Here is a 22,447-nt window from a genome sequence, read left to right as displayed (position 1 = left end):
TGATCCGTTAATCTAACTGGACTTCCTGGATCGTAATTCAGTACAAGAAGCAACACACCCCCATCATTGGAACCCCTTGTATTGTTTTAACAAAGTTGTTTTTGGTGAAGCGCAAATCCACTGTGGTGTCCCCAAGTGGTTTGTGGACTACTGTTTTCTAGCCTCAAGTTTTGGGAACCAGAAGTGACCAAATTTGGACAAGAGGGTGTTTAGGATATCCTGATTGGATGTGATTGAGAATTCGAAGACACGTGTATTAGCAACTTGTCAATCACAAGGCGTCCATGCCCCAAAGCAGCCCTACTTTCTTGTCTATTTTGGTCTAAATGAGACCATAATCTACAAAATGAACGTCAAACTGTATTGTAGAAGGCTTGCAACTAGCGATTGAGACCATGAACTCATCAGGAAACTGTTTACTGATAAATCAAGTCAGAAGCAGGGCCATTTTTTCATAAGCTTACATACAATCAGACTTCTTTTTGGCCATTAGAGAGAATGCAGATGTAAGGCACTGGCACGCATTGGCTTCACTGTTCAGTATTTCAGCTAAGCTGTTCGGCTCTTTCAACACTGTGTATACGTTCTTCCTGTTTCGGAACAAAGTGCATGTCGTGTTTTGGAAGTTTCACAAACTTCTTATTTCATTATTAAGGATCTGGATGCGACCACGGTTCAGATGTGAAAGTGGTTAGGTGAAACGAGGAGAAATAATAGGGGCCTCCCAGCTAATTTCCCTGTAAGATCATCCGTGAGGAGTGAGAGCAGAATGCTTTAGTCTGCTTTTCAACTGTGGGAGCTTGTAGGATTGAGCTGTTGGCTGTGTGCCCACTGAGTGTATTCAACCCTCCACAGATAGGTCTTTGTCCTCGCCGCTTTTACGCAGCTGCTAAACAACCGTAAGACAAAAGCATCTGGGGTACCCCAGCACACCAATGAGAAATGTTCACCATATGAAGAGCCGTGCCAGACAGCCTGAGACTATTTGGATGCAGCCAAATGCTACGCTTGGGATGAATTAAGCAGGAATTTAAATGACTTTCTCTTCACCGTTATAGTCAGGATTATATGTAAAATCCTACTTGAGAAACTGAAAGATGTTTTTGTGATGATACCGTTCCAAAAGCAAAACTCGCACAGACTTATTTCTTCGCTTTTGTTGTGTTACGTGTCTGAGATGAAATGCACATGACTCCTCTTTGCTCATGTTGTTGTGATGCGGTGCTGCATGTGACACACAGAAACCAGAGTTAGAGGCCACTGGACACACACACTCTCTCTCTCTCATGCCAGGAATCACTTTCCTGCCCAAGAAGAAAAAAAAAAGGTTTCCAAGGGAGAGTTTTCATTGTCTGCTTATTATCCTCCGGAGAAAGGCTTGATCGGCAGGAAGAGGCACTTCTGCCAAGCAGATGAAAATCTGCAATAGCAGAGCTTCAATAAAGCGACAGCTGCAGGAAACCCAATAGCTGAGGGACGGCTGCTTCAGAGACAGACTGTTTGGGGGTTTGAGAAGATGGATTTCAATTTGACTAAACTGTTGAACGCTGAATTTGAAATAAATGAAACTGGCATACTCTGAACCCACATTCATTCTGTATCTTGTGCTGCTTTTACCATTTGCACACTTCGTGGGTTTTTAATGCTTTTGTCACTTACTGTAGGTTCACTTGGTTGAAAGGAAAGGAGAAAAATACCAGCTAACGGCAGCTTCAGGGGAGAGGAAATCCCAGATGTTGCCGTCTGAAAAACAGCTCGACCCCCTAACCACACGCAGGCCAGAGGAGAGCTCAGTTAGCGGTGTTAATATCGCAGCTACACCACCGAGAGGCCTCATAAGTCATCTTAGCTTTTGACCTCTACTCTATGGGAAAACAATACTGCAACAATAGAGCGGCCGCAGCTGAAAATGGGAAAGCGATGGTGTGAAGGAACGGAGCATCTGGAATGTACAGAGCAAGTGTGAAAAATGTGTGAAAGCTTGTAGATGTGTTTCTACAGATCTTTGGAAATTTTCCAGGAAAAGATATAGAGCATTGTTTTCTATATTTAATGTTTGAAAGTGAAGTATGACATGTTAGCGATATTTTTGAGTACTTTTTCACCTTCTTGGACAGTGTGTGAGGTTGAAAGGCGGACAGGAAGTGGGGGAGAGATGCAACAAAGGTCGCCGTCTGGAAACTCTTTTAACAATCAGTTTATTGTTTGTCATTCTTCAAGCAGACGTGTCAAACATTTGTTGGTTCCAGCTTCCTAAATGTAAGAATTTGCTGCTTTTCTTTGTCATTTATGGTAGCAAATGAACAGTCTTTAGGTTCTGGATGATTGGTTGGACAAAAGAAGCAATTTGAAGACATCACTTTGGGCTTTGGGAAGCAGTGATGAGCATTTTTCACAATTCTTCGACATTTCCTAGACTTTACGGTGTAAGTCATATGGGACACTATAAGAAAACTGGTGTGTTAACCTCTTCTAGTAGTAACCCAAACTAAAATTATGAGCCTCGTATGTCTCCTATAATGTATTATCACAGTGGCGTGTGTGTGTGTGTGTGCAGCATGCATCATGTATTTCCATCTACGGAGACGTCCACGTCGTCTGAGTGATGGAGTGTGCACAGAAAACATTCCTGAGAGTGTAAATGTTTAGACGCTGATAGTGATGAAGCGACTACATCACGTCAGACGGTGCCATAAATGGGCTCTGCTTCGCGCAGTGGATGCTCTCTCATGTCCAGGATGATGGACAAAATGTCATTACAGCCTCCGCTGTTGGAAAACTGCCTATCAGTGCTTAAAGCAATAAAGTAATGGATTGACCCACTCTCGCAGAGGTCAGCCAGGGGGAGAGCATAAACCGACCACTAGAGATTAGCTTCTATCTTTCTGTTGTGATGAACTGTTTTTTTTCCACTCATTGTGAAGCACTTAGTCCGCTTCTTAACTGTGAATCTGAGGACAAACGCGTCTCTGCGGGGGTGGAAGTGTCAGGTTCAGGTTACGGCTGACTCTGTGTCCTTCCAGGATCCAGCCGCAGGACGCAGGGCTTTGAGACACGAGGACAGCCTCGTGTAACAATGGCATTAAAGTGATCCCTGTGTCATCTGCTCTGTTGTCATAGCGCCGGTGATGAATCCCGACTGGCTGGGGCTGAGGAGGAGGAGCGTTTCTGCTCCTTCTAATGAGGGGGAACAGTGCTGGAGGGTTTGAAAAGGGTAATGTCTTGGGTCAGGGGTGAGAGGTTGGCAGCGTGAGGCGGAGGACAATAGGAGCGGCGGGAGCGACGCAGAGAAAGAAATCCCAGCAGCTGGGACAGACAGAGGGGAGGGCGGGGGCTGTTCATGGGAAGCAACCCCAAGATTAGCTGGAGAGTCTCGACTGATGTCTCCATGTCTCGATGCTTCATTATGTCTCTATTGTGTGTGTGTGTGTGTGTGTGTGTGTTCACATGCCTATGCCCTGTACAACAAGTGTGAAAATGAAAGCCTGTCTCCAGCCCTGTGTTACAGTATTTGCCCTCCTGGTGGCTGAAGTGTGAGAAAGTTTGAGTTGTGTCCTCTCGCTTTCACACAATTTCTAGATCCCTGACATAACATGCAAGATTTTCATGCTAAATTAAATGTGATTCAGCATTTTACTGCAAGGATGAGTACGCTAACCGATTAGTCAATCAGCAGAAAACTATTTTGATAACAGGCTGTTTAATTTTCCAACAGAATATTCATAATTCAGTCGATATATGTGCACATCTGTCGTACAAGGTAAAACAAATAACCTGCTAATTTCCTTATCATTCAGACTGACAGCTGTCCACTCAGTGCTCTTTGTGTCGAGCTAAAAATAAAAATGCTTACGCAGGTAGGTATTGTATTTAAAGGATTAACACCACTAAGGGAAGTCCCTGTGGGATTTACTTTATACTCTCAGTGCAGTTTAATGGACCGTCATATGTCTCAAATGACTTTGGGGAGGTGCTCAGTGTCAGAATGACTGCAGGGTGGGTGCAGTTTGCAGTTAATGTGTACAGAGAGAAGATGGATTTAATCAGATTAGTAGGACATCTACACCTCAGGGGGGCGTGATTACACGAAGGAGCTTTAAAGTGGCTGTAATCAATAGTTATAAATTAACAGAGGATCACTATGAACCTGAAAATACACATATACAAATCAGCGAACCAAAACAGTTCCGGTATGAAATGCAACTATATAGATCAACAAAACTCGATTAAAGCAGTTACAGGGGGTGACGGACAGCTATTAAGAACATTCCTAAAGTGTCCCGGAGGTGTAAGAGTTTTCAGTTTTAAGTCTTCTTGCGAGCGATTCCATGAGACTGCTGCACCGACGCTAAAAGCAGTACTTCCATGATCAGTTCTGCTGGTATGCTAATGCTAATACTGCTCCATATATGCTAGATGTGTAAAAAAAACAACCTTTTACTAAGACTCGTGACCTCTGAGGCTCGTCTGTTCCAGGAAAACCTCTGAATGATCTTTGTTGTCCCACTGGGAATGAAAACTGTGTTTTAAACCCCCAAATTTTGCTTACAGACAAATGATTCAGGGGTAGCTGGGTGTTTTCATTACCCCCCCACTTCTTGGCAAAGTATGATTTAGAATATATATTGAAAGGACTAGAGGTAATCATGTAGCATTATTCTAACAGGATAATGAAGAGGTGTTTGCTTGCTGTACCTCTTGGCTGGTTCACTGGCTCCATAACGTAAGCGTGGCCGACCACAGAGACAGCCAAGCCTCGTCCAGACCAGTATCATTAAAATATTTTGTGCACACTGAAAGACAAACAAACGATTATGCAAAGACCTTTAGTTTTCTGTAAAATGGTAGTAGTTCATGGCTTGTTTGCGGGGCTGTGGAGTACAACTACCTCTTTCTCTTCCTCTCTGTTACTTTCTCTTCCACTTTCTTCCAGGTCTGTGTTTCTGGCACTGATTCACTCTTTTGACTTCAGACTGAAATCTTCAGGTTTTGATATCGCACTGGTTTTCTGTCCGGCCAAGCCATGGTGGCAGCTTCCAAAGTACTGTAAGCTAGGAAGCCTGGATAATACGAAGCATCTGCGCCTCTCACTCTCCCTGCAACCACAGTGGTTGTGGAGGTGCCAGAGAGTCAGGGTTGTGAAGGCATTTTTAGAGGAAAAACATGGCTGCCAGGCATCCCTTAGTGAGTGTTTGCTCCATTTCCAGACCTAACACGATCGTAACGCAAACATGTAATTAGAGAAGTGCAGAGTCAGACACCGCGGGCATTGTTTGGTCAAACACTTGTAATTACAGTGGAGAGAAAAATACAATCTGGAAATTGTACAATGGACAAAACGTCAACAAAAAGTATGTCTCTATTAGGAATGGTTGAAATCGAATAGCGGAGTTGGATTTCCGCTACCGTGCTGCAAGAATGTAAGTGTTCTTCAGCTTGAAGAACAATGTGCTGGTCTGTGGGATGGGAGTTTGCACCACAAAGTGGTGCAGGGGTTGGGTATAATGTTTGATTTTTGAGGTTAGGGGATGGCAGGCAACGAGGACGAGGTCTTCGGTTCATAAGGTTCTCACATAAATATCAGGACTGCTTAGCTCTCAGCTGGGTGAGGGAACAATTCTCTACCCTCAACTTGAATTTAGGTGAGTGAGCTGCTGGTAAAATTCTGCTTTAAAACATTGAATTTGATTTTGAAGTCTGAATCAGTGTTTCAAAGGAGAGCGCAGTCCATCTTTGATTTCTAGACATTGTGGGTAAAAAAGGGAGTGAGGTTTTGCTTCTTTTCTGTTCCTCATGTGGTGGTAAACCAAAAATCTTTGGGCTGAGGACTGTTGGTCCGACGAATCAAGCTGTTTCAACAAGCTATTCATCACTTTGGTCTTCATGAAATAGTGATTTGTGATTGTGATTTTTTACCGTTTTCAGGTATTCTGTAGTGATTTATAATGGTATGTTGTGATATATTTTACCTTTCATCAAAAATTAGAGCTCTTGTGATTTGGATATTGCACCTGGCCATTGGTGCCGTACTAAGTAACTTAGGTATGTCGCTCAAGTAACATAAGTAAATACATTACTTGTGTCACTTCAACACACTAACGTAACATCGTTTAAAAACAAATCACTCTTGAATCCAGATCACAAACAGGACACGAACTCCAGTCTTCGGAGGGAAGTCCCCTGACTTGAACTTTTCTCGCTCTTATACTACCACACTAGAGGGACACTTGACCAGGGTGCTGTTTGATGCATTTGGAGTGAAAGCGGGGAAAACAAAGAAACACCCAAAGGCACACATTGAAGTTTGAGTATAAAGTTGAAAAGCCATAAAAGAATTTAATACCTTTTTTTAACCTTCACTCTACTCAAACTCTGAGTCTCCTCTTTTTTTGATATTGATGCTTCTTAGTTTAAAGCTTTTTGACAGTTCTAAGGAAAGCACAGGGCTCATTATAAGTCAGCCAATTGTGGTCCCTCCTCTCACTGTCCACATATTTTGCTATAATGAATCAAGACAGTTAGCGTAGTCATTTTTTCCATTACAGATAGAGTTTTCTCTTCTGCGGGAGTAGGAATGCAACTTAGAGGCTCATGTTGGTCGGATTGGTTTGTTTAATCATTGCATGGAAGCATCATCTGTTCTTATAGGATGAGTTTGAGGCAACAACTTTGTCTGTTATAATAAATCGTATGCTGAATTGTTCCACAGACTTTGCGTTGCTTTTGTTATCCTGTAGACTCGCTGAGCAAAATGGGTCAGCAAACAAGGGAATGGATCTGTGTAATGAGTTTGTAGCGCCGTGCTTTTTTAAACCAATCAATGACTTGGATTCAGCATGCCAAACATGAAAGCAGCAGATTGACCTATGAAGATGTCCTGCATTTAAATCTGGGTCGGTAAGTCCACCGCAGTGTTAGGAGTGATTCGCTGACAGCAACTAAACAGTGTTTACGGGAATTTCGGTCTCTGATGTCGCAATCACTGTCAAATAAAGGAAAGGGGATGTTACAGCTTTTTTCCATGAGGGCAGCAGAATTATTAAGGGGTATTAAGATGATCAGTGTGGTCTCCTTCTCCTTTCAACATCCTTTCACCTTCATTCTTAGTCATACTTCATTTTGGGCACTCCACACCCCCATTTGGCTTCACCCGTCCTCCTCTGCTCTGGTGTGGTTAGCTGCTTTCTCAGGCTGTAGTTAGTGTCTGTAAGTGGTGCTCGGGCCCGGGCACAGACATCCATCCCTGAGAAACTCCTTCCTCGGTGTGAATCGAGCAGGGTGCAGGTCTTCACGGGTGACTGAACACTGAGGAGCATTCAGGGCCCCCGGTCTCCCAGCGTGAAAGGTTGACCCACAATGAAGCCTCCTCCATTTGTATGAGCTTCATCGTCATTCAGATTGTGTCCTCGAGTATGGGAGTGTCGGTGTCTCAGCGCCGGAGTTTAGCATGCAGCACTCAGGCTTTCACATGATTATTCCCACAGACACTCAGCCTGGCACAGAGGGTGTTTTTAGCACCCAACTCTGCAGCTTTACACAACATTTAAACTTCTTTTTTAGCTCTTTTAAGGCCAGTACATTTACTTTATTGCTGTATTGTTAAGTTTCTCCGCTCAAAGTCAACTCTAGCAGCAGACAGATGTTTCCTGCAAAAATATTTAAATAGACTCACAATACGGACTTGGTGGGAAAGTTGAATGTCTAACTGCTAAAGACCTATTCTCCACAGGAGCTGGTGGCGGCCAAGGCTGAGCTCAAAGCAGAGTAAATGTTGGACTTAAAAGTAAATTTATTCTAATAAAGAGTTAAAGGTTAAAGGTGCAATATGTAAGAATATAAATTGAAAACCTTCAAATGTAACACCAGAATGTGAAAAAGCAACAGTTCTGATGCTATGACGTCAGCGTATTTTGTTGCAGAGATATTTATTGAAGGTAGCATGCTAACCACCTAGCCGTGGCCTGCTCTTGTGCTAGTGGTGTAAACACCAACACTCCCCTGGTGCCCCAAGCTGCTGGCTAGCTACACGGCTAACTAAACCAACTAGCCACCAGCAGCTGCAGTTAGTTTTTATTTAACTCCTGTATGACAGTAAACTGAATCTCTTTGGGTTGTGAACAACACAAGACATTTGAGGACCTCATCTTGGGATCGGGAAACACTGATATTATTCACCATTTTCTGACATTTCATAAACCAAACAACTAATCAAGAGAATAATAGACGGATTAAACGACAATAAAAATGATAGTTAGTTATGAGAGAACTCTCAAGCCCTTAGGAAATACACGAAGCTGACATAGTATTGTACATTGATTCGATATCTGGAATTGGCTCAGTTGCGCTTGCATTAGCTGACTGGCTACCAGCTGACTGGTAATGTCCGGTCGTATCATGCAGGTATCCTGTACAGCACAGCCATTACAACATTAAACTTTTGACAAGTACTCTACTGACTCCTTCATGCCGGTGATGTTTGTTGTGGCAGTTCCCTCCACCACCCTGAAATTTAAGTAAGTGTCGCATTTCTTCCCTGCCTGATCTCAGAGCCACAGACACATTATTTTAATTGTTGGATTGATTTGTGATTCTTTCCAATCAAGAGCATGTGTTTTCTCATATGAGAATCAAATGCATTAAAGTTAGTGTGAAAAAACATTTTGACAGGGCCTGATCACATGTTTTGAATTTCCTTTCATGTGTGCGCAATAAACTCAAACATTCTGCCGTTCACACACTTTCTTTAAAGACCTGCAGATGGATGACTGCCTTGTTTGGATTTTGGTGCATTGTGTGCTTCATTGTGATACATTTATTAGTCATGTTTATCAAGTCCTTTTGAAGCGTCCCCTGAGCTCCGTATTGCAACTTCGGGGAAATCACAAGCACAGTTTCCCCTAAATCATCTGTACTCTCACATTTAAAGAGTTCCAGCAACTATCTCTTCGACACATGTGCCGGAGTCTCAGTTCCCCCGCTTCACTTGGATGTCAGTTCTCCTGGCGTTTTACAGGGCTGACGGTGAAAAAGCTTGAAGATTAGTGCGGCATTTGTTGTTGTGGGATCCCCGCTAAGTTCACTTCCCTGACCCCTGAGGCTCCCCTCCCCTGCTGATCCCCCCCTCCTCTCTGAGGTCTGGTATCCGTGAGAAGGCCCTACTCCAGCGCTGCTCCGGCAGGGCTCTCCCCCCACCGCTGAAAGGCCTTTCTCTCATTAGCATGCCCCTGGGGCTCCTCGGCCTGCTGTTGCCAAACAAACACAGCCAAGATCTTCTTCCCAGTCTCCCTCGCTTTCTGTTCTCCCTGGTCATCTCTCGCTTTCCGTCTTCCTCTGTCTGTGTTATTTTTAACAAGTTGTTTCTTACTGTATCATCCCTTCAGCATTCTCCTATTTCTCCCACCTTTTTCGGCTCTTTCAGCCCTCTGTCCGATTCTCTGGTTCTCCCATTTCCACACGCGATTTCCTCTGTTGTTTGGATCAGCCCAGAGGATGTTCGGTCTCCTTGTTTAGGAAATGTAGATCTTTCCTGTGTCCTTTTTATGTGAGTTAGAAACCACCAGATGGAGGGAAGACAGCGGTCAGAGGTTGCTAATGTATGCTGCAGGAGCAGAGGGCATATGGTGCAAATCAGAAGATGAAGGGCTAAACCCCCCCTCTCAACTACACCACAGCACGCACACACACTCCCCCTCTCCTGGACTGAGGTGATTGTGTCCCTGTACTCTTGCTGAGTTGGGTTTTCACCCGCTCTGTCAACTAAAGCCCCTCTCTGTTATAACCAACCTGTTGTCACCATGCAGGCACCTTGCTCTTAATTGGGACACCTGATAAGAGGGAGTGTGTTCAAGGCATAGGCGAGGATTTTTGTGTCGTTAGGAGGACAGATTTCACTTGAACTGAATTCCAAAACAGTCACAGTTTTGCAAACATTATTGATTTTCAGTATGTAAAGCTCGCTACACAACCTGATAAATGTCAGCAATGTGCGTTTCTGTCAACCATGGGTACGTTCACACTTTACATTTCTTTATGTTGCAACTTCACGTATCTTTAGGCTCAATTTTCAATTCAATCTTGTGACAACAATGTGGTTAGGGTTAAGGCACACAAACCACTTGCTTAAGGTAAGGAAAATGTAACTTTATGACTTAAAATACCGGTTTTGTCACGACAAAAATGAGCGGAGATGTCCAGACTGTTCGTTATTAACACCCAGTTTCGTCAGCACTCACATGGCTGGAGATTTCCTGGTGCCTCGTAAAAAATACCCAGTTTTGTCACCACAAACACAGCTGGAGACGGCCAGATGTTTCGTTATAAACACAAAGTTTCTTTACCTCAAACACATGGAAATGTCTTTCCAGCAGTTATAAACAGCCAGTTTTGTCACCACTGACACGGCTTTAGATGTAACGACGTTTCCTTAAAAATATCCAAATGTTGAAACACTGTCTTGAACAGTGGTCACTGGCTTAGCAGCCTTCTTGCCTAGCTATAACCGTCCCCTCCGTCTCCTGACGTAAAAGTCAGCTCATACACATTTAATGTGGCACATTGCAAACTTTACCATTTTTAATAGAGCTACCAAATCACGGTTAATCTATCAACAAACGTGTCTTATTTTTGTTTGTAAGAATTGTACTGTCTCCTTATTTCATTGTTTGTTCTCATAAAAGCTCTTCCAGGAATGGGTGACTCAAATTATCAGCATCTGCTATAAACACTAATACTTGCAACGGACAGCTGTTGTATCTCTCCCTGTCAAATACAGCATGCATAAATAAGTGAGGCACATTTAAACTGTGAAAGTGATAAATGACTGGGGGCACGCATTAACCTCAACCAAATCCCTTCTGACAAGACCTCTGCATCTTGAAAACGGAACTGTGATGTACAGTGGAGAGAGGTGCCTTCGTGACGAGCCGAGGAGAGCGAACGTGAAGAGAGAGGGAGCGAGAGCATAAATGTGTGGGAGTGAGTGAACGAGGGAACGAGAGAGGACAGGAGAGCGAGGGGGGAGAGAGGAAGAGCGAATCTGCTGAAAGGAAGCATTTTTGTTGGATGGGAGAAAAACAACCATGGAAACTCCATCAGAAGAAAACCAAGACCAGAGGGAGGACAAAAGAGGTACCAATGAGCGCTCACAAAGAGCCAGTTCAGTTCTTTTCACTGCTGTGTTTACTGGGGCTTTAACCTACTCCAGCCTGCTTGGTTTCACTCTGCACAATAGTTGGGTAGATTCAGCTCAGCAGGGAATGTTTTAATGTCAGTACAGCACCCTTTTTTTTCACTGTTTGAACGCACATAATTGTTGATATTCCATTCGCCTCTGCAGAATTGTCATCTGTCATGTTTCCAGTGAGTTTTAATCCTGCAGTGCTTTGCTTGTGCTTGTTTTTTTTTATGATGTAATTAGTTTAAGTATGTGGGGTGTTTTCAGCAGACCTCTCTCCTGCAGCAGGAGGGGTGCTGCGTTTTGCCGCCGGTCATCATCATCATTATGCTAGTGTCACTTTTAAGGACACCGAGCCCGGTGCAGAATCAACAGCCGCTCAATCAAACCTCAGGGTGCATCTGAGTTGTTCTTTCAGCGGGGAGCGATGATTAATGAGGTGGATGAGGGGCTGGCAAGGAGAAAGATAAATGAACCAGACGTTACCGGTCTCACAGATAGATAGCCGTGAGGAGTGTGAGCACTGAAGAGAGAGGGAAAGTCATTAACTTGCTCACCTGCTTCTTGTAGGACTCAGCGGGGATCATTGATTTCCCTGTTGCTCTTTGTTCTCAGCATTAATTCCAGGTAAAATGTTGCACATTCGGACGAGCTCTTTTCCCAAGAAAGGCTGGGGTGTTTCTCACGGTGCTTGATAATGGCAGATGCGGCAAAAGAAACTCTTTTAGTTTAGTTAGATTTTGTTCCAAAATTGGATGATTGAAAATGTTGACAATGTCATGTTTGACTAACAGTCATTTTGTTATTTTTAAATATGTCAGAAAATAGGCAGCGATACCATCTCAGCTTCTCAGGTCCTCGTTAGTCTCGTCAGACCAACATTGAAATACTAAGGGTGCACAATATGGATTTTTTTCAGCCTATACCCATACCGATTCTTCTTCTTCTTTTTCAGATGCATTGTAGTCTTCTTCTTCTTCTTCTTCTTCTTCTTCTTCTTCTTCTTCAAATGCATTGTAGTCTTCCTCTTCTTCTTCTTCTTGTATTTGCTGCACCTGTTAAATCAGTGAAAGCAATTTGGCTTTGGATTATTGGCTCCATTTAATGTCATTACCGGGGATAACAGATAATCATCGATATCATGTATCCCCATTGAATATCCAAAAGTATTTTATTTACAGGGATATAAAACTGTTATAACACAGAAAAGCAGCAAGTCCCCACATTTGAGAAGCTGGAGCCAGATACTGTTTTTCATTTGGATTTTCTGTATTTCCCCATCAGTTTCATCTTGTTTCTAAATCCTAATGGAGCGCTGTACTTAGATGCTGCGGTGGATTATTTCTACAGCGAGGAGAAGTACATATCATTTAGTGCTTTTTTAGTACCGCTATATGTACTCTTGAAACAAGGGATCCAAGTAAAGTAAGAATTGGTTTCCAGTTAACTGGACCTAATTTTTCCGGACTTTTTATTATTAGTATGAGACAGATGAGATATTTTAATCTAATATAATATATTTATATTAATATTTAAATATTGCAACATTCTGGTGGAACATTTTGTGGAACTGCCCGTTTCCCTACAGCTCTGATTATAGTACACTGCCAGCCAGGGGTGCCAAGTTTTATTATTATTATCAGTAATTTACTTATGTCTTACTTCTTTAAAATATTTTTGGGCTTTTTAAAATAAAGATGGTAAAGGGCAGACAGGAAATGAGGATAAATAGAGACCTATGAGTCTATGAAGCCCTTTAAGACTCTGTGTGTGATCCTGATACTGATCAGAGCTGACTCGACTTAACCATCATTTGCTCACACAAGTCGTATTCACATATTTACTCCTCTGCTGTACCCAAACACAGTTTATGAGCCATTACGGCCATCATTGCCTTTAATTGTCATTTAATACACGCACACATCTCCCTCAGCTCATTTCACACACAGCCATGGGTGAGCTGCCGTCAACAGCTATTAGCTGACAGAGTGTAAGTTTCCGTTGTTAGATAAGTAAACAGTGAGACCACTTTTGTCCAATTTCCAGGCTCAGATCTCCCCCGTCCCTCGAGGACGGCCATTATAGCCATTATGGCATTTTTAAGTATCGCTCCTCTCAAAGTGGAGGAGAGTGTGGAAAATGAGACTGTTTCTCATAAATGGTGCTTTGGCAGCTCGCCCCAATGAAGCAACAAACAACAACACTTAGCATTAGCTGTAAACAGACACATCTGGTCGCAATGAGGCTACATGATGGATTAAAAGTTGCTTTGGACGGCGCTGGAACCAGCTTATTGTTCAGGAGGACTCGGGGATGAGATGGAAGCGAAGCAGCTTCTCATCACAAGTTGTGTGTGTCCAAGTGTTTATTTGTGAGAGCCAGCTTTGTTTGTATCAGAAATTCATACTTTGACTTTGTACATATGATTATGTGGCGCTTGTTTGTGTTTGTCTTGCATGTGATTCTTTGTTTGCGTAGGTGTGGGTGTGTCTGGTACGGACATCAGATTAAACAGTGCTCTTCAAAAAGTCTGCTGCTCACTTGATCACAGCCAGTTGGTATTTCTCTACGTAATCGGGGGTGAATTTAGGCATTTTTTCCATACTTTTTCCACCGAAGGGCCCAGCTGTTGGAAGATTTCAGCTTTGTGTTGTCGACACGTGAGGTCTGATGTTGAATGATGGTGGGTGGTGATGAAGCAGAGCCAGCTGCAGTTGTTAGTGTGATGAGTCTGAGTTCAAGCAAACTGTGGTGATGCATGGCTGGATTAACCTTTTTGTAGGCACTGGGGCAAACATTTGCTGTTGGGCCCCTGTTGCCCCCTGAACCTGTCAAGTACAGTACATACAGCAAACATATGTTTATTTGCAGCGTTTCAGTACTAGACATTCATCAGGTCTAGTACCGAAACGTTGCAAATAAAAGTTTTTTGACTTCTGATCTACTCATCCCTACGCACCTGTGTTATGAAACAGATGTGCGACAGATGTGACTGCAGCCCCAGTAAGTAGTAAGTGGTCTTTGGATTGGGACTGCAAGTCTGGCTAGTTTTCCTTGATCAACAGTCCAAAAAGGAGGGAAGCGAAGAGAACCAGATAATGTTTGCATTTGAGAAGCTGGAACCTGTGCAATGCCACCATTATTGCTTGAAAAGTTGCTTTAACAATTAATTGAATGCAAAAAAAATTTGCAGCTCTTACTCCTGGAAAACAACCTGCCCCTGGGTTTTCTGTAAATCTGTGGTGTTTTGATGGAAGACATCTATATTTAAGAAAAAGGCAACATGCCAACACAATAAACACTAAAAATAATAAAAGTGTTAGAAGTAGATTTTGAAAAAAGATAGTGCCACCTGATTGATGGTGGACGCAGTTTATATTGTCCTTTAAAGCAGTTACAAGGAACTTTAATCTTTAGTTGATTCTGGCGACCCCTGTGGACAAAAGCGCTATGAGCACCACTGTCTTGTTTCACAAAATATACTTTTTTTTTTTTTGCAGGATGCTGTAAGTACATCTGACAACTGTATGACGGTGAAACAAAGTGCCATTCATACCTAGGTTAGCCTACGCGTGGCCTACAGCTAACAGATTTGGTTTTTTTTTATCATAGTAATTTTGTTGAGAAAGCAAGCAAAAGTTAACACAACCTATTAATGTTATGATTTCTCAGGGAATCTGACCCGGTGACAGGCATTAAAAAAAACTTGAATAGAAATAGCCTGTCTACGGTTTTGTTTGCTTATTTAGGTCATATAGAGTCTCCAGTATTGAATGAAGACCAGTTAAATTATGCAAATTCCTTAACAAAAAAACAAAAACAGAAACTGGGGCGCCCTTGGTTGCTTGAGGGTTGAGGCACCAGCTATGAACGTGTACGGCCGTGGACATTTGTTGCGCATCATTCCCTCTTTTCTTTCTCCCTCATTTTGTATTGCTCTCCTGTTGGCTATCAAATAAACTTATAAAATGTTCAGAATACAACCAACAAAAAAAAACTGACACACATTAATCCTAGGGGTCTTGGGGCCTTCGCAAGTCTGGGGTCTAGCACTGTCGTCATTAGGCGCAAGGCTAAGATGTACCCTCACTTTCTTGCCCACTGTGTCTAGCTGTGCCTCTGTCTGTTTGTCCGTCTGCGGGTCCGTGTGCCAGCTCGCCCGCTACTACTCACGTTGGTCTTAATGAGCCATCTCATTCACACATTGGACGGTTAGAGCTGCTTTGACAAACAGGATCCTCCTGGAGTGTGAAGTGGCTGCTGTGGCCCATTGTGGCTGAGCTATGTGCGGTGCTGGAGGGGGGCACACAGGATGGAGCTCAGCGGTGGGCTTGTCCTGGGCCTCAAGCCTGCGGGCCGGAAGAGCGGGACCGTGGTTCACTGCCATTCTGAATGGCCCCTGAGAGTCCAGTGTGATGGACAGTGTAGGGCTGCACACACTGGCTCTTTGTATCAGGGTTTCTTGGACTCTCACTCTGTCTCTATTTTTTCTCTCACACAATGTTATACATGCACACACACTTTTTCTCACACAAGCGTCTTTTTTTTCCTCCCTCCTCGTGATCCCGATGCGGCAAATGTAGGCTCTGCTGTAAGGCCTGACATTGTCATTACAGACAGTCGCTAACTTGTCTGTGTTTCTCTCTCTCACACTCTGTTTTTCATTCTGTCTTTCCTCCTCTCTCATTCATGTACTGTAGCAGCTAGTTGGAGAGTCTTGAAGTGGTTGGAGGTCTAACCAGGAGTATTAGTCAGGGACTTGGGAGCATGTGAAAGTCATCAGAGGGAAAAGAGGGCCCAACGTGATTTTCATTTATGGCGCTCCACTCAGAACAAGCCAGCATGATCCATTTAGTCCGAGATTGTTGTTTGAAGAGTCACCAGCTCCTACTGCTGTTCGCTGTGGAGGAGGATGATTCGAACTAAAGTCTGCTGCCCTGCAATATCCTGTACTCTATGAAATCCCACACGGTGCACTCAGAGAAAACAGTCTGTACTTGAGCTGTGAAGCTGTGTGGTAGGTTTACTGGTGCAAATACAAGAGTGGTGTCAATCTTCTCACCTAACTGTCGGCAAGAAAACGAAGAAGCAAATTTCCCAAAATCTAAAATTGTTCCATCCAAAAGCGCAGCCCCACCTACCTCACAAAAGAAGGATAAACATCCAGCCTTCTATAAAGTCGGCAGATTTCATGATAAGGATGCACGTAATATCTCACAGACCCTGCGATTACTTCACAATCCTTCCTCTGCTTTGAATCCATCGACTGAACAAAACTGATTTTACTCTGGCAGACTACTGTCCCCGTGGTACTTAGGGCAGGTCGACTTAAAAGCGGCGCTGGGCTTTCATGTCGTTCCTGTCTCCCCTCCTGTCTAATACCAAGACTAAAGGCTCGCACAGAGGCCCTTTGTGAACAGAGCAGTATTCCAGAGGTTGCTAATAGTTGAAGTGGGTCCGTCCTTGTGCCAGTGTTACTTCAGTCAGCCAGAGCAGGGTTATACCAACCTGCCAACATGTCAAGTCCAGCTGTGAAAATACCACCGCGGATTTATTGTGTTATTAAGTATAACAGCCAGTTACTGACACGAGGTCTCTCCGTTGAGAGAGAGATGTCTAACCAGCACTCTCAGTCTGGATGCTTCAAAAGCAAAGCACTCCTGTGGAACGGACACTAATCAAACAGATGGCGTATCGATCGGATTGGTGGCTTCCAAACATAATGTAGGTTTTCTCTCACTAAGTGCTCCAAGTTAGACAAGCATGGCAGATGCAGACATGTCAGTCTGACCTGCTCCATGACGGGCTCCAGGGGAGGGCGGTTACATGGTCAGTGTGACCTTGTTTTAAAGAAGAAACGATCTATAAACAGTTCTTATAGACGTCCCTTTCGGTGTTCAGACATTTTCAGATCCAGCAGAATTCAGGCAGTCGGGGCGGAGTGACTGTCATGATGATAATACGGCGTTCAGCACCGTGCTATCAGCTTTTAGACAGCTGATCTAATGGGAACAGTGACGCATTTCAAGGCAGGGTTGGAAACCAAAGAGACACTTGATGAGTTGGGCAGCCACGCTGATTGTCATGTCATATTTGATTTAAATCAGATGCATTGATAATAATCCAGTGTGACTGTTGTTGCTGGCTCTGTCACTCTGTGCACATTTAATATGAGAGATTTGGTAATGGAGATAAACCCTAACCACAGTTTTTCATATGGAAACATTTCTTCTCTTCACGGTGACAGCTACTTGATTTATAGCAAAGATATAGTCTGCTAGAGGATCAGAACTACCTGACAGTGACAACCACTACAAGAGCAGCTCTTCCTTTTAAATGGACTCGACTCTGTTTACTTTACAGCTGGGCTCAATATCCTGTGGAGCTCTGCTCCTCAACTCCCAGCAGCTCGCTCAGCCTCCCCGACATGTTCATCACAGAAATGTGGCCTGCGGTAGAAGTTAGAGACTCTGCTGTGGGCACACTCATTGAGTTGTGGTTAACATGCTGCCATGGCAACTCCTATTCACCCACCATGGGATAAAAATGTTTTTATCTCCCTGTACTACACAAACAGTCAGGACGAGGCGTCTGACTGCAGAAGTATTGGCCCAGCAGCAGTATATCTGTTTTAATTTCCTTTGTCACAGCTAAGAGCACAAACACAGATGAACTTTCAGGGTTCTCCCCTCATGGGTGAGGCAGGAAGAAGAGATGCTTTGGTTCAGTTTTCTTTAAGTAAAACTCTACTTTCTACTTAATTGTGAACGCATGGTCTTGACTGATTACAAAGGCTGTGTTTTGGTAATGGTGCTGAAATTTGCATTATCTGTTCTGTGAAGGTTGTTGCTTCTTAAAGATATGGCAACTTGGGAGCAGTGCAACTCACTTATATGGCAAACGTGTCAATTACAGTATTTATACATCCAGTAGATGCGGAGTGGCATTATCATTCATCGTGAGATGAGTCCTGTGCACCATACGTATATATACGTCCAATAGTCACTCTCCGTCTAGCTCCGTTTTGGTCTCCACCAACTCCTTAAATAAATGTGTGAGTCTTTAGAGGCTTTAATGTATGAATGTGCTGGCTCAGCTTGAATCGTCTTTGTGTGATTTGGCACCTCCCACAGTTTCTGAGTGCAACAGCACTGTCGTAAAATAAAAATCCCAGGTCTGTAACAGTTTGTCAGATGTAATGTAGGTGCTAACTACAAACAAAATTCATTACATCATAACAATGTTAAGTGCTGAAAACTTGTATCTTTGTGTCAGTGTGGAGCTAATGATGGGTTTGTCTGGAGTAGTGGTCAAAGGAGCGTCTGTGAATACTTTCGTTTCCTTTACATTTTTCACAATAAAAGTACCCCCTTATTATACGAAAGCTTTTATTAGAAAAGCAGCAAAATCAGGAAATGTTGGGTTTTTATCACCCCTAACTTAACATGAAACAGCTGAAAGCGAACATGATTGATCCATAAGTTCCAGTGGAACTCATTACCCATATTTTACTAGCTAGCTGCTAACTTAATGAGTTGCTGCTGCTTGATGCTGGGTGGATAGTGTGACAGTGGTTTATTAGCGCTTCTTTTGCTGAGCGCAATGCTGATGACAGCTGTGAGAGTGAACCAATACAGTAACGTGGCGGGCCAGAAAACCAAAACAAGGAGCTGAAAGAGGCTAAAATGGTCTGTAGAACTGAAGGGAACTGTAAAATAGGAGATGATTCTCTGTAGGTTCGTCACTTCGAGCAGCCTCTGTCATTTGATCCGCTGTTAATGTAAAACTATTGATTACAGCTCTAAACACAGATGTTGCAGTGTGGCATCAGGCACATGTGAGTGCTGTAAAACATTAACAGCCATTGACCTGGACGTCCTATGACTCTGTCAGCCACATGTGGACCTGATTGGAGGCACACTGTGGTTTGTTTGCATGCCTCCACAGACAGGGCATTGTGATGACTGCATGGCTCCATTTCACAAAGCAGAGTAACGCATTGCATGAGTCAAATCCATCTGGGTCACTTCATTCTCTCGTTGTGAGTTGTCATTGATTTCCATTACGGCTCGGCAGACAGCCATTGCTCTGACCTGCTGGATGGTCATTAGTGCCCTTTAAGTGTAGTGATGAACTGTCAGAGGAAACATAAAAGAGAGTGAAGAGTGTAAAACCTCAGCAGCACACAGCGGACTGTGCTGCTGTGTCTGCTGATACTTTACATCGCAAAGGTCTCGAAAGGAAGCGAGGAGCATCAAGCGTGACCACAGGCCAAATTTTATGAGACCTGAACAGACTTGTCTGCTCCATCTGTATGAGTTCCTTTGCAGCACTGAGGATGAGTTTGTTCTTTAAACCTCTGAGTGAAGTCAGTGTGGAGTTCCCTAAATGAGTCCTGATGGGTGACAAAACGCCACTTGGGGTGATTAAGTAGACAATGATTCATGTAGCCCCATGTTAGCCTGGTGATCTGTCCAGGGTGTAACACGCCTCTCGTCTGTGTTCTGGGATAGGCTCAATGAGTAAATAGATGATTCATATGAATATTTATTTCATACTTCATTCCCTTGAGATCACTTCTTGTCCTGCAAGACAATCCCTTATATGGAATCATGGGCTGATGTTGACAAAGAATTTACTGTGTGGCTTTCTGAAGGTCCCATATTGCAGAAAGTTATATTTCCTTTTTTATATTATTATATTATACCTTTATAAAGCACGTCTAGGTGCTATAAAAATATTGTGAAAGTATCAAAATACTCAATCCATTGGTAAATGCACACAGCCCTTATTTAGAAACTGTGCGTTTAAATGAGCCGTCAGGCCTTCTGTAACATTATGATGTCACAACTACGCTGTCACCACTGTCAGCAATGCCCTCGCAAACAGTTGTAAAAACACCGCCAGAGATGATGTGGAAACACGTTGGGTGGTGCTTGCTTAGGCCCGGGAGAGCTGGCCAATCAGAGCAGACTGGGCTTTTTGAAAGGGGGGCCTTAAAGAGATGCAGGGGGTGAATAGAGGTGCTGCAGCAATCGATAATATGAGAAAAAATAATGTTTTTTATATTAAAGGTGCAATATGCAACAATTTTAGTAAAAACATTCAAAAGTTAACAAAAGGTACTAACTGGATGTGAAGAAATAACTAATTAGCTAATTAGCTAATGGCAGCTACAGTTGGTGGTTACTCTGGTGATACGCTGCCCCCTATTTGTTTGAGTATGAATTCAACAGGTGGTCAATTCTTACATATTGCACTTTTTTAAAAGTTTTTAAAACTATCTAGGAAACATCCAAAATAAAATTTATGAACCTGAAACTGAGCATTATATGGGACCTTTAAAGTAAAAAGATTGTCGTCTGTTTTTCTTTTCTTCAGGTTGCTTTGAGTGCTGCATCAAATGTTTAGGCGGGGTGCCGTATGCGTCGCTGGTGGCTACAATCCTCTGCTTCTCCGGCGTGGCCCTGTTCTGTGGATGTGGCCATGTGGCTCTCACCGGCACCGTGACCATCCTGGAAACCCACTTCTCCAAGGTCACCACTGATCACGCCATGCTGACTGACGTGTAAGTACTACACGACTGCCTCATCCCTCGTTAATGTCACAGTAGGATCCGTTACTAAACATGCGCCCCTTGATAATGCGTCCTTACATAACAGTCACATAAAGAGAGGCCCAAACGTAAGATAGATATCACCTGTAATGAGGTTGACTTTATGAAGGCTATTTTTAGCTGATGATATCTCCTACGTTCACTTTATCCTGGAGAACAGTCCTAATATGGACCTTTATTTTATTTACAGTGCATCCATTACTCCAGACAATAAAAGAGGAATGACAGGGAGAGGACTGCACATGTGTTTTATGTTGCCGTAGTGGACTGTTTAATTTAAGAAGTCTACAGAGGCTACAGTCTGTCTCTTGGCAGATGATTCCCAGAGACATGCCTCACCTGTTACCTCCACATTTGGGCTTCACGTCTCCTGGGGAAGCTGGAGCACTATCTTAATCCTAACCATCTGTTCATGATTACTCATGTTTTAAAGATTGCATGCAAAAAAATGCAAATGGTTGTAAGCAGCTATTTTTCCACACACGTCATGCTCTGACTCTACCTGACATTTTTAGCGGGTCTCTCCAGGTGTTCGTTTGGAGGCTAAAAACATGTTAGTGGTTGATTTGTGCTTTTTTTAAACCTATTGCAGCTTTGCTGGCACGACTAAAGCTGATGTGTGACATTGCTCTTTAACAGAATACAGCTGATGCAGTATGTCATCTATGGCATCGCTTCGTTTTTCTTCCTGTATGGGATCATTCTGCTGGCTGAGGGCTTCTACACAACCAGTGCAGTCAAGGAGCTGCACAGCGAGTTCAAGACCACCATCTGTGGACGCTGCATCAGTGGAATGGTATGTATACGACCTGGTTCTTATACACAGAGTGCTTACAATAGGTGTCACTCCACGTGATTAAAATTTAGAATACATACAAAGACGAAGATACTCATTATTGGAGCCTGAGTATGAGTGTTGTTGTGCCATCTCTGCGTCCTCAGTTTGTGTTCCTCACATACATCCTGGGTGTGGCCTGGCTCGGTGTGTTTGGCTTCTCCGCTGTGCCGGTCTTCCTCTTCTACAACATGTGGTCCACCTGTGCCACCATGATGTCTCCCATGGCCAACCTCACCAACATTGACTCCATCTGTGTGGATGTTCGTCAGTACGGTAAGAGAATAGCACTTCGCCTTGTTTGGCATCAGTTACTTCATTTTATAACACATAGATTTTTATTGGTTCACACACTGAGGTGGCAAAAAGAAACCCTAATCATTTTGCTCTTCGTGCTCTGTGGCCTCATAGCACTTGGCGGGTTTGATCATTATTCACGTGGTACGATAAATTTAACCATTGAATTTCACGGCTGCAGGAATTATCCCATGGAATGCCACGCCAGGCAAGGCCTGTGGATCCACGCTAGGTGACATCTGCAAAACCAGTGAGGTAAGATTCTTCCATCCACACATACATAAAAATGGCACGCACACATAGACATCACTTTTTTTTTTTTTTAACTAAATGATAGTCACCGTTGCTTTCCTCTCCTCCAGTTCTACCTGTCTTACCACCTGTACATCGTGGCGTGCGCCGGCGCCGGAGCCACCGTGATCGCTCTGGTAAGCTTCCCTCCAGTCTCTCCATCCTCTCCCTTAAGTCCATCTTTGCACGGTGTGTATCAGCAGATCATTGTGTCGAGTGCTCCTCTTCTCATTCC

The 22,447-nt window shown here is 43.4% G+C and overlaps 1 protein-coding gene across 3 annotated transcripts in view; it reads left to right on the top strand.

The window, feature by feature from the left end:
* Positions 1–22,447, top strand: part of gpm6bb (glycoprotein M6Bb) — a 32,541-nt gene that overhangs the window by 5,203 nt on the left and 4,891 nt on the right. Inside the window, exons 1-6 of one of the 3 annotated variants that reach the window (XM_084361769.1) lie at positions 10,996–11,127; positions 20,555–20,741; positions 21,429–21,585; positions 21,732–21,900; positions 22,103–22,176; positions 22,284–22,349. In XM_084361769.1, coding sequence (XP_084217895.1) covers positions 11,079–11,127; positions 20,555–20,741; positions 21,429–21,585; positions 21,732–21,900; positions 22,103–22,176; positions 22,284–22,349 — 702 coding nt within the window. In that variant the 5' untranslated portion in view covers positions 10,996–11,078. Of the gene's footprint in view, positions 1–10,995; positions 11,128–20,554; positions 20,742–21,428; positions 21,586–21,731; positions 21,901–22,102; positions 22,177–22,283; positions 22,350–22,447 lie in introns of those variants that run through there. The other 2 variants (XM_084361771.1, XM_084361770.1) reach the window with 2 other exon arrangements.

The sequence above is a fragment of the Pagrus pagrus genome (assembly GCF_965226575.1).
Source record: "Pagrus pagrus genome assembly, chromosome: 9".
NCBI classification, from domain to species: Eukaryota; Metazoa; Chordata; class Actinopteri; order Spariformes; family Sparidae; genus Pagrus; species Pagrus pagrus.
This window is presented reverse-complemented; position numbering and strand designations above follow the sequence as displayed.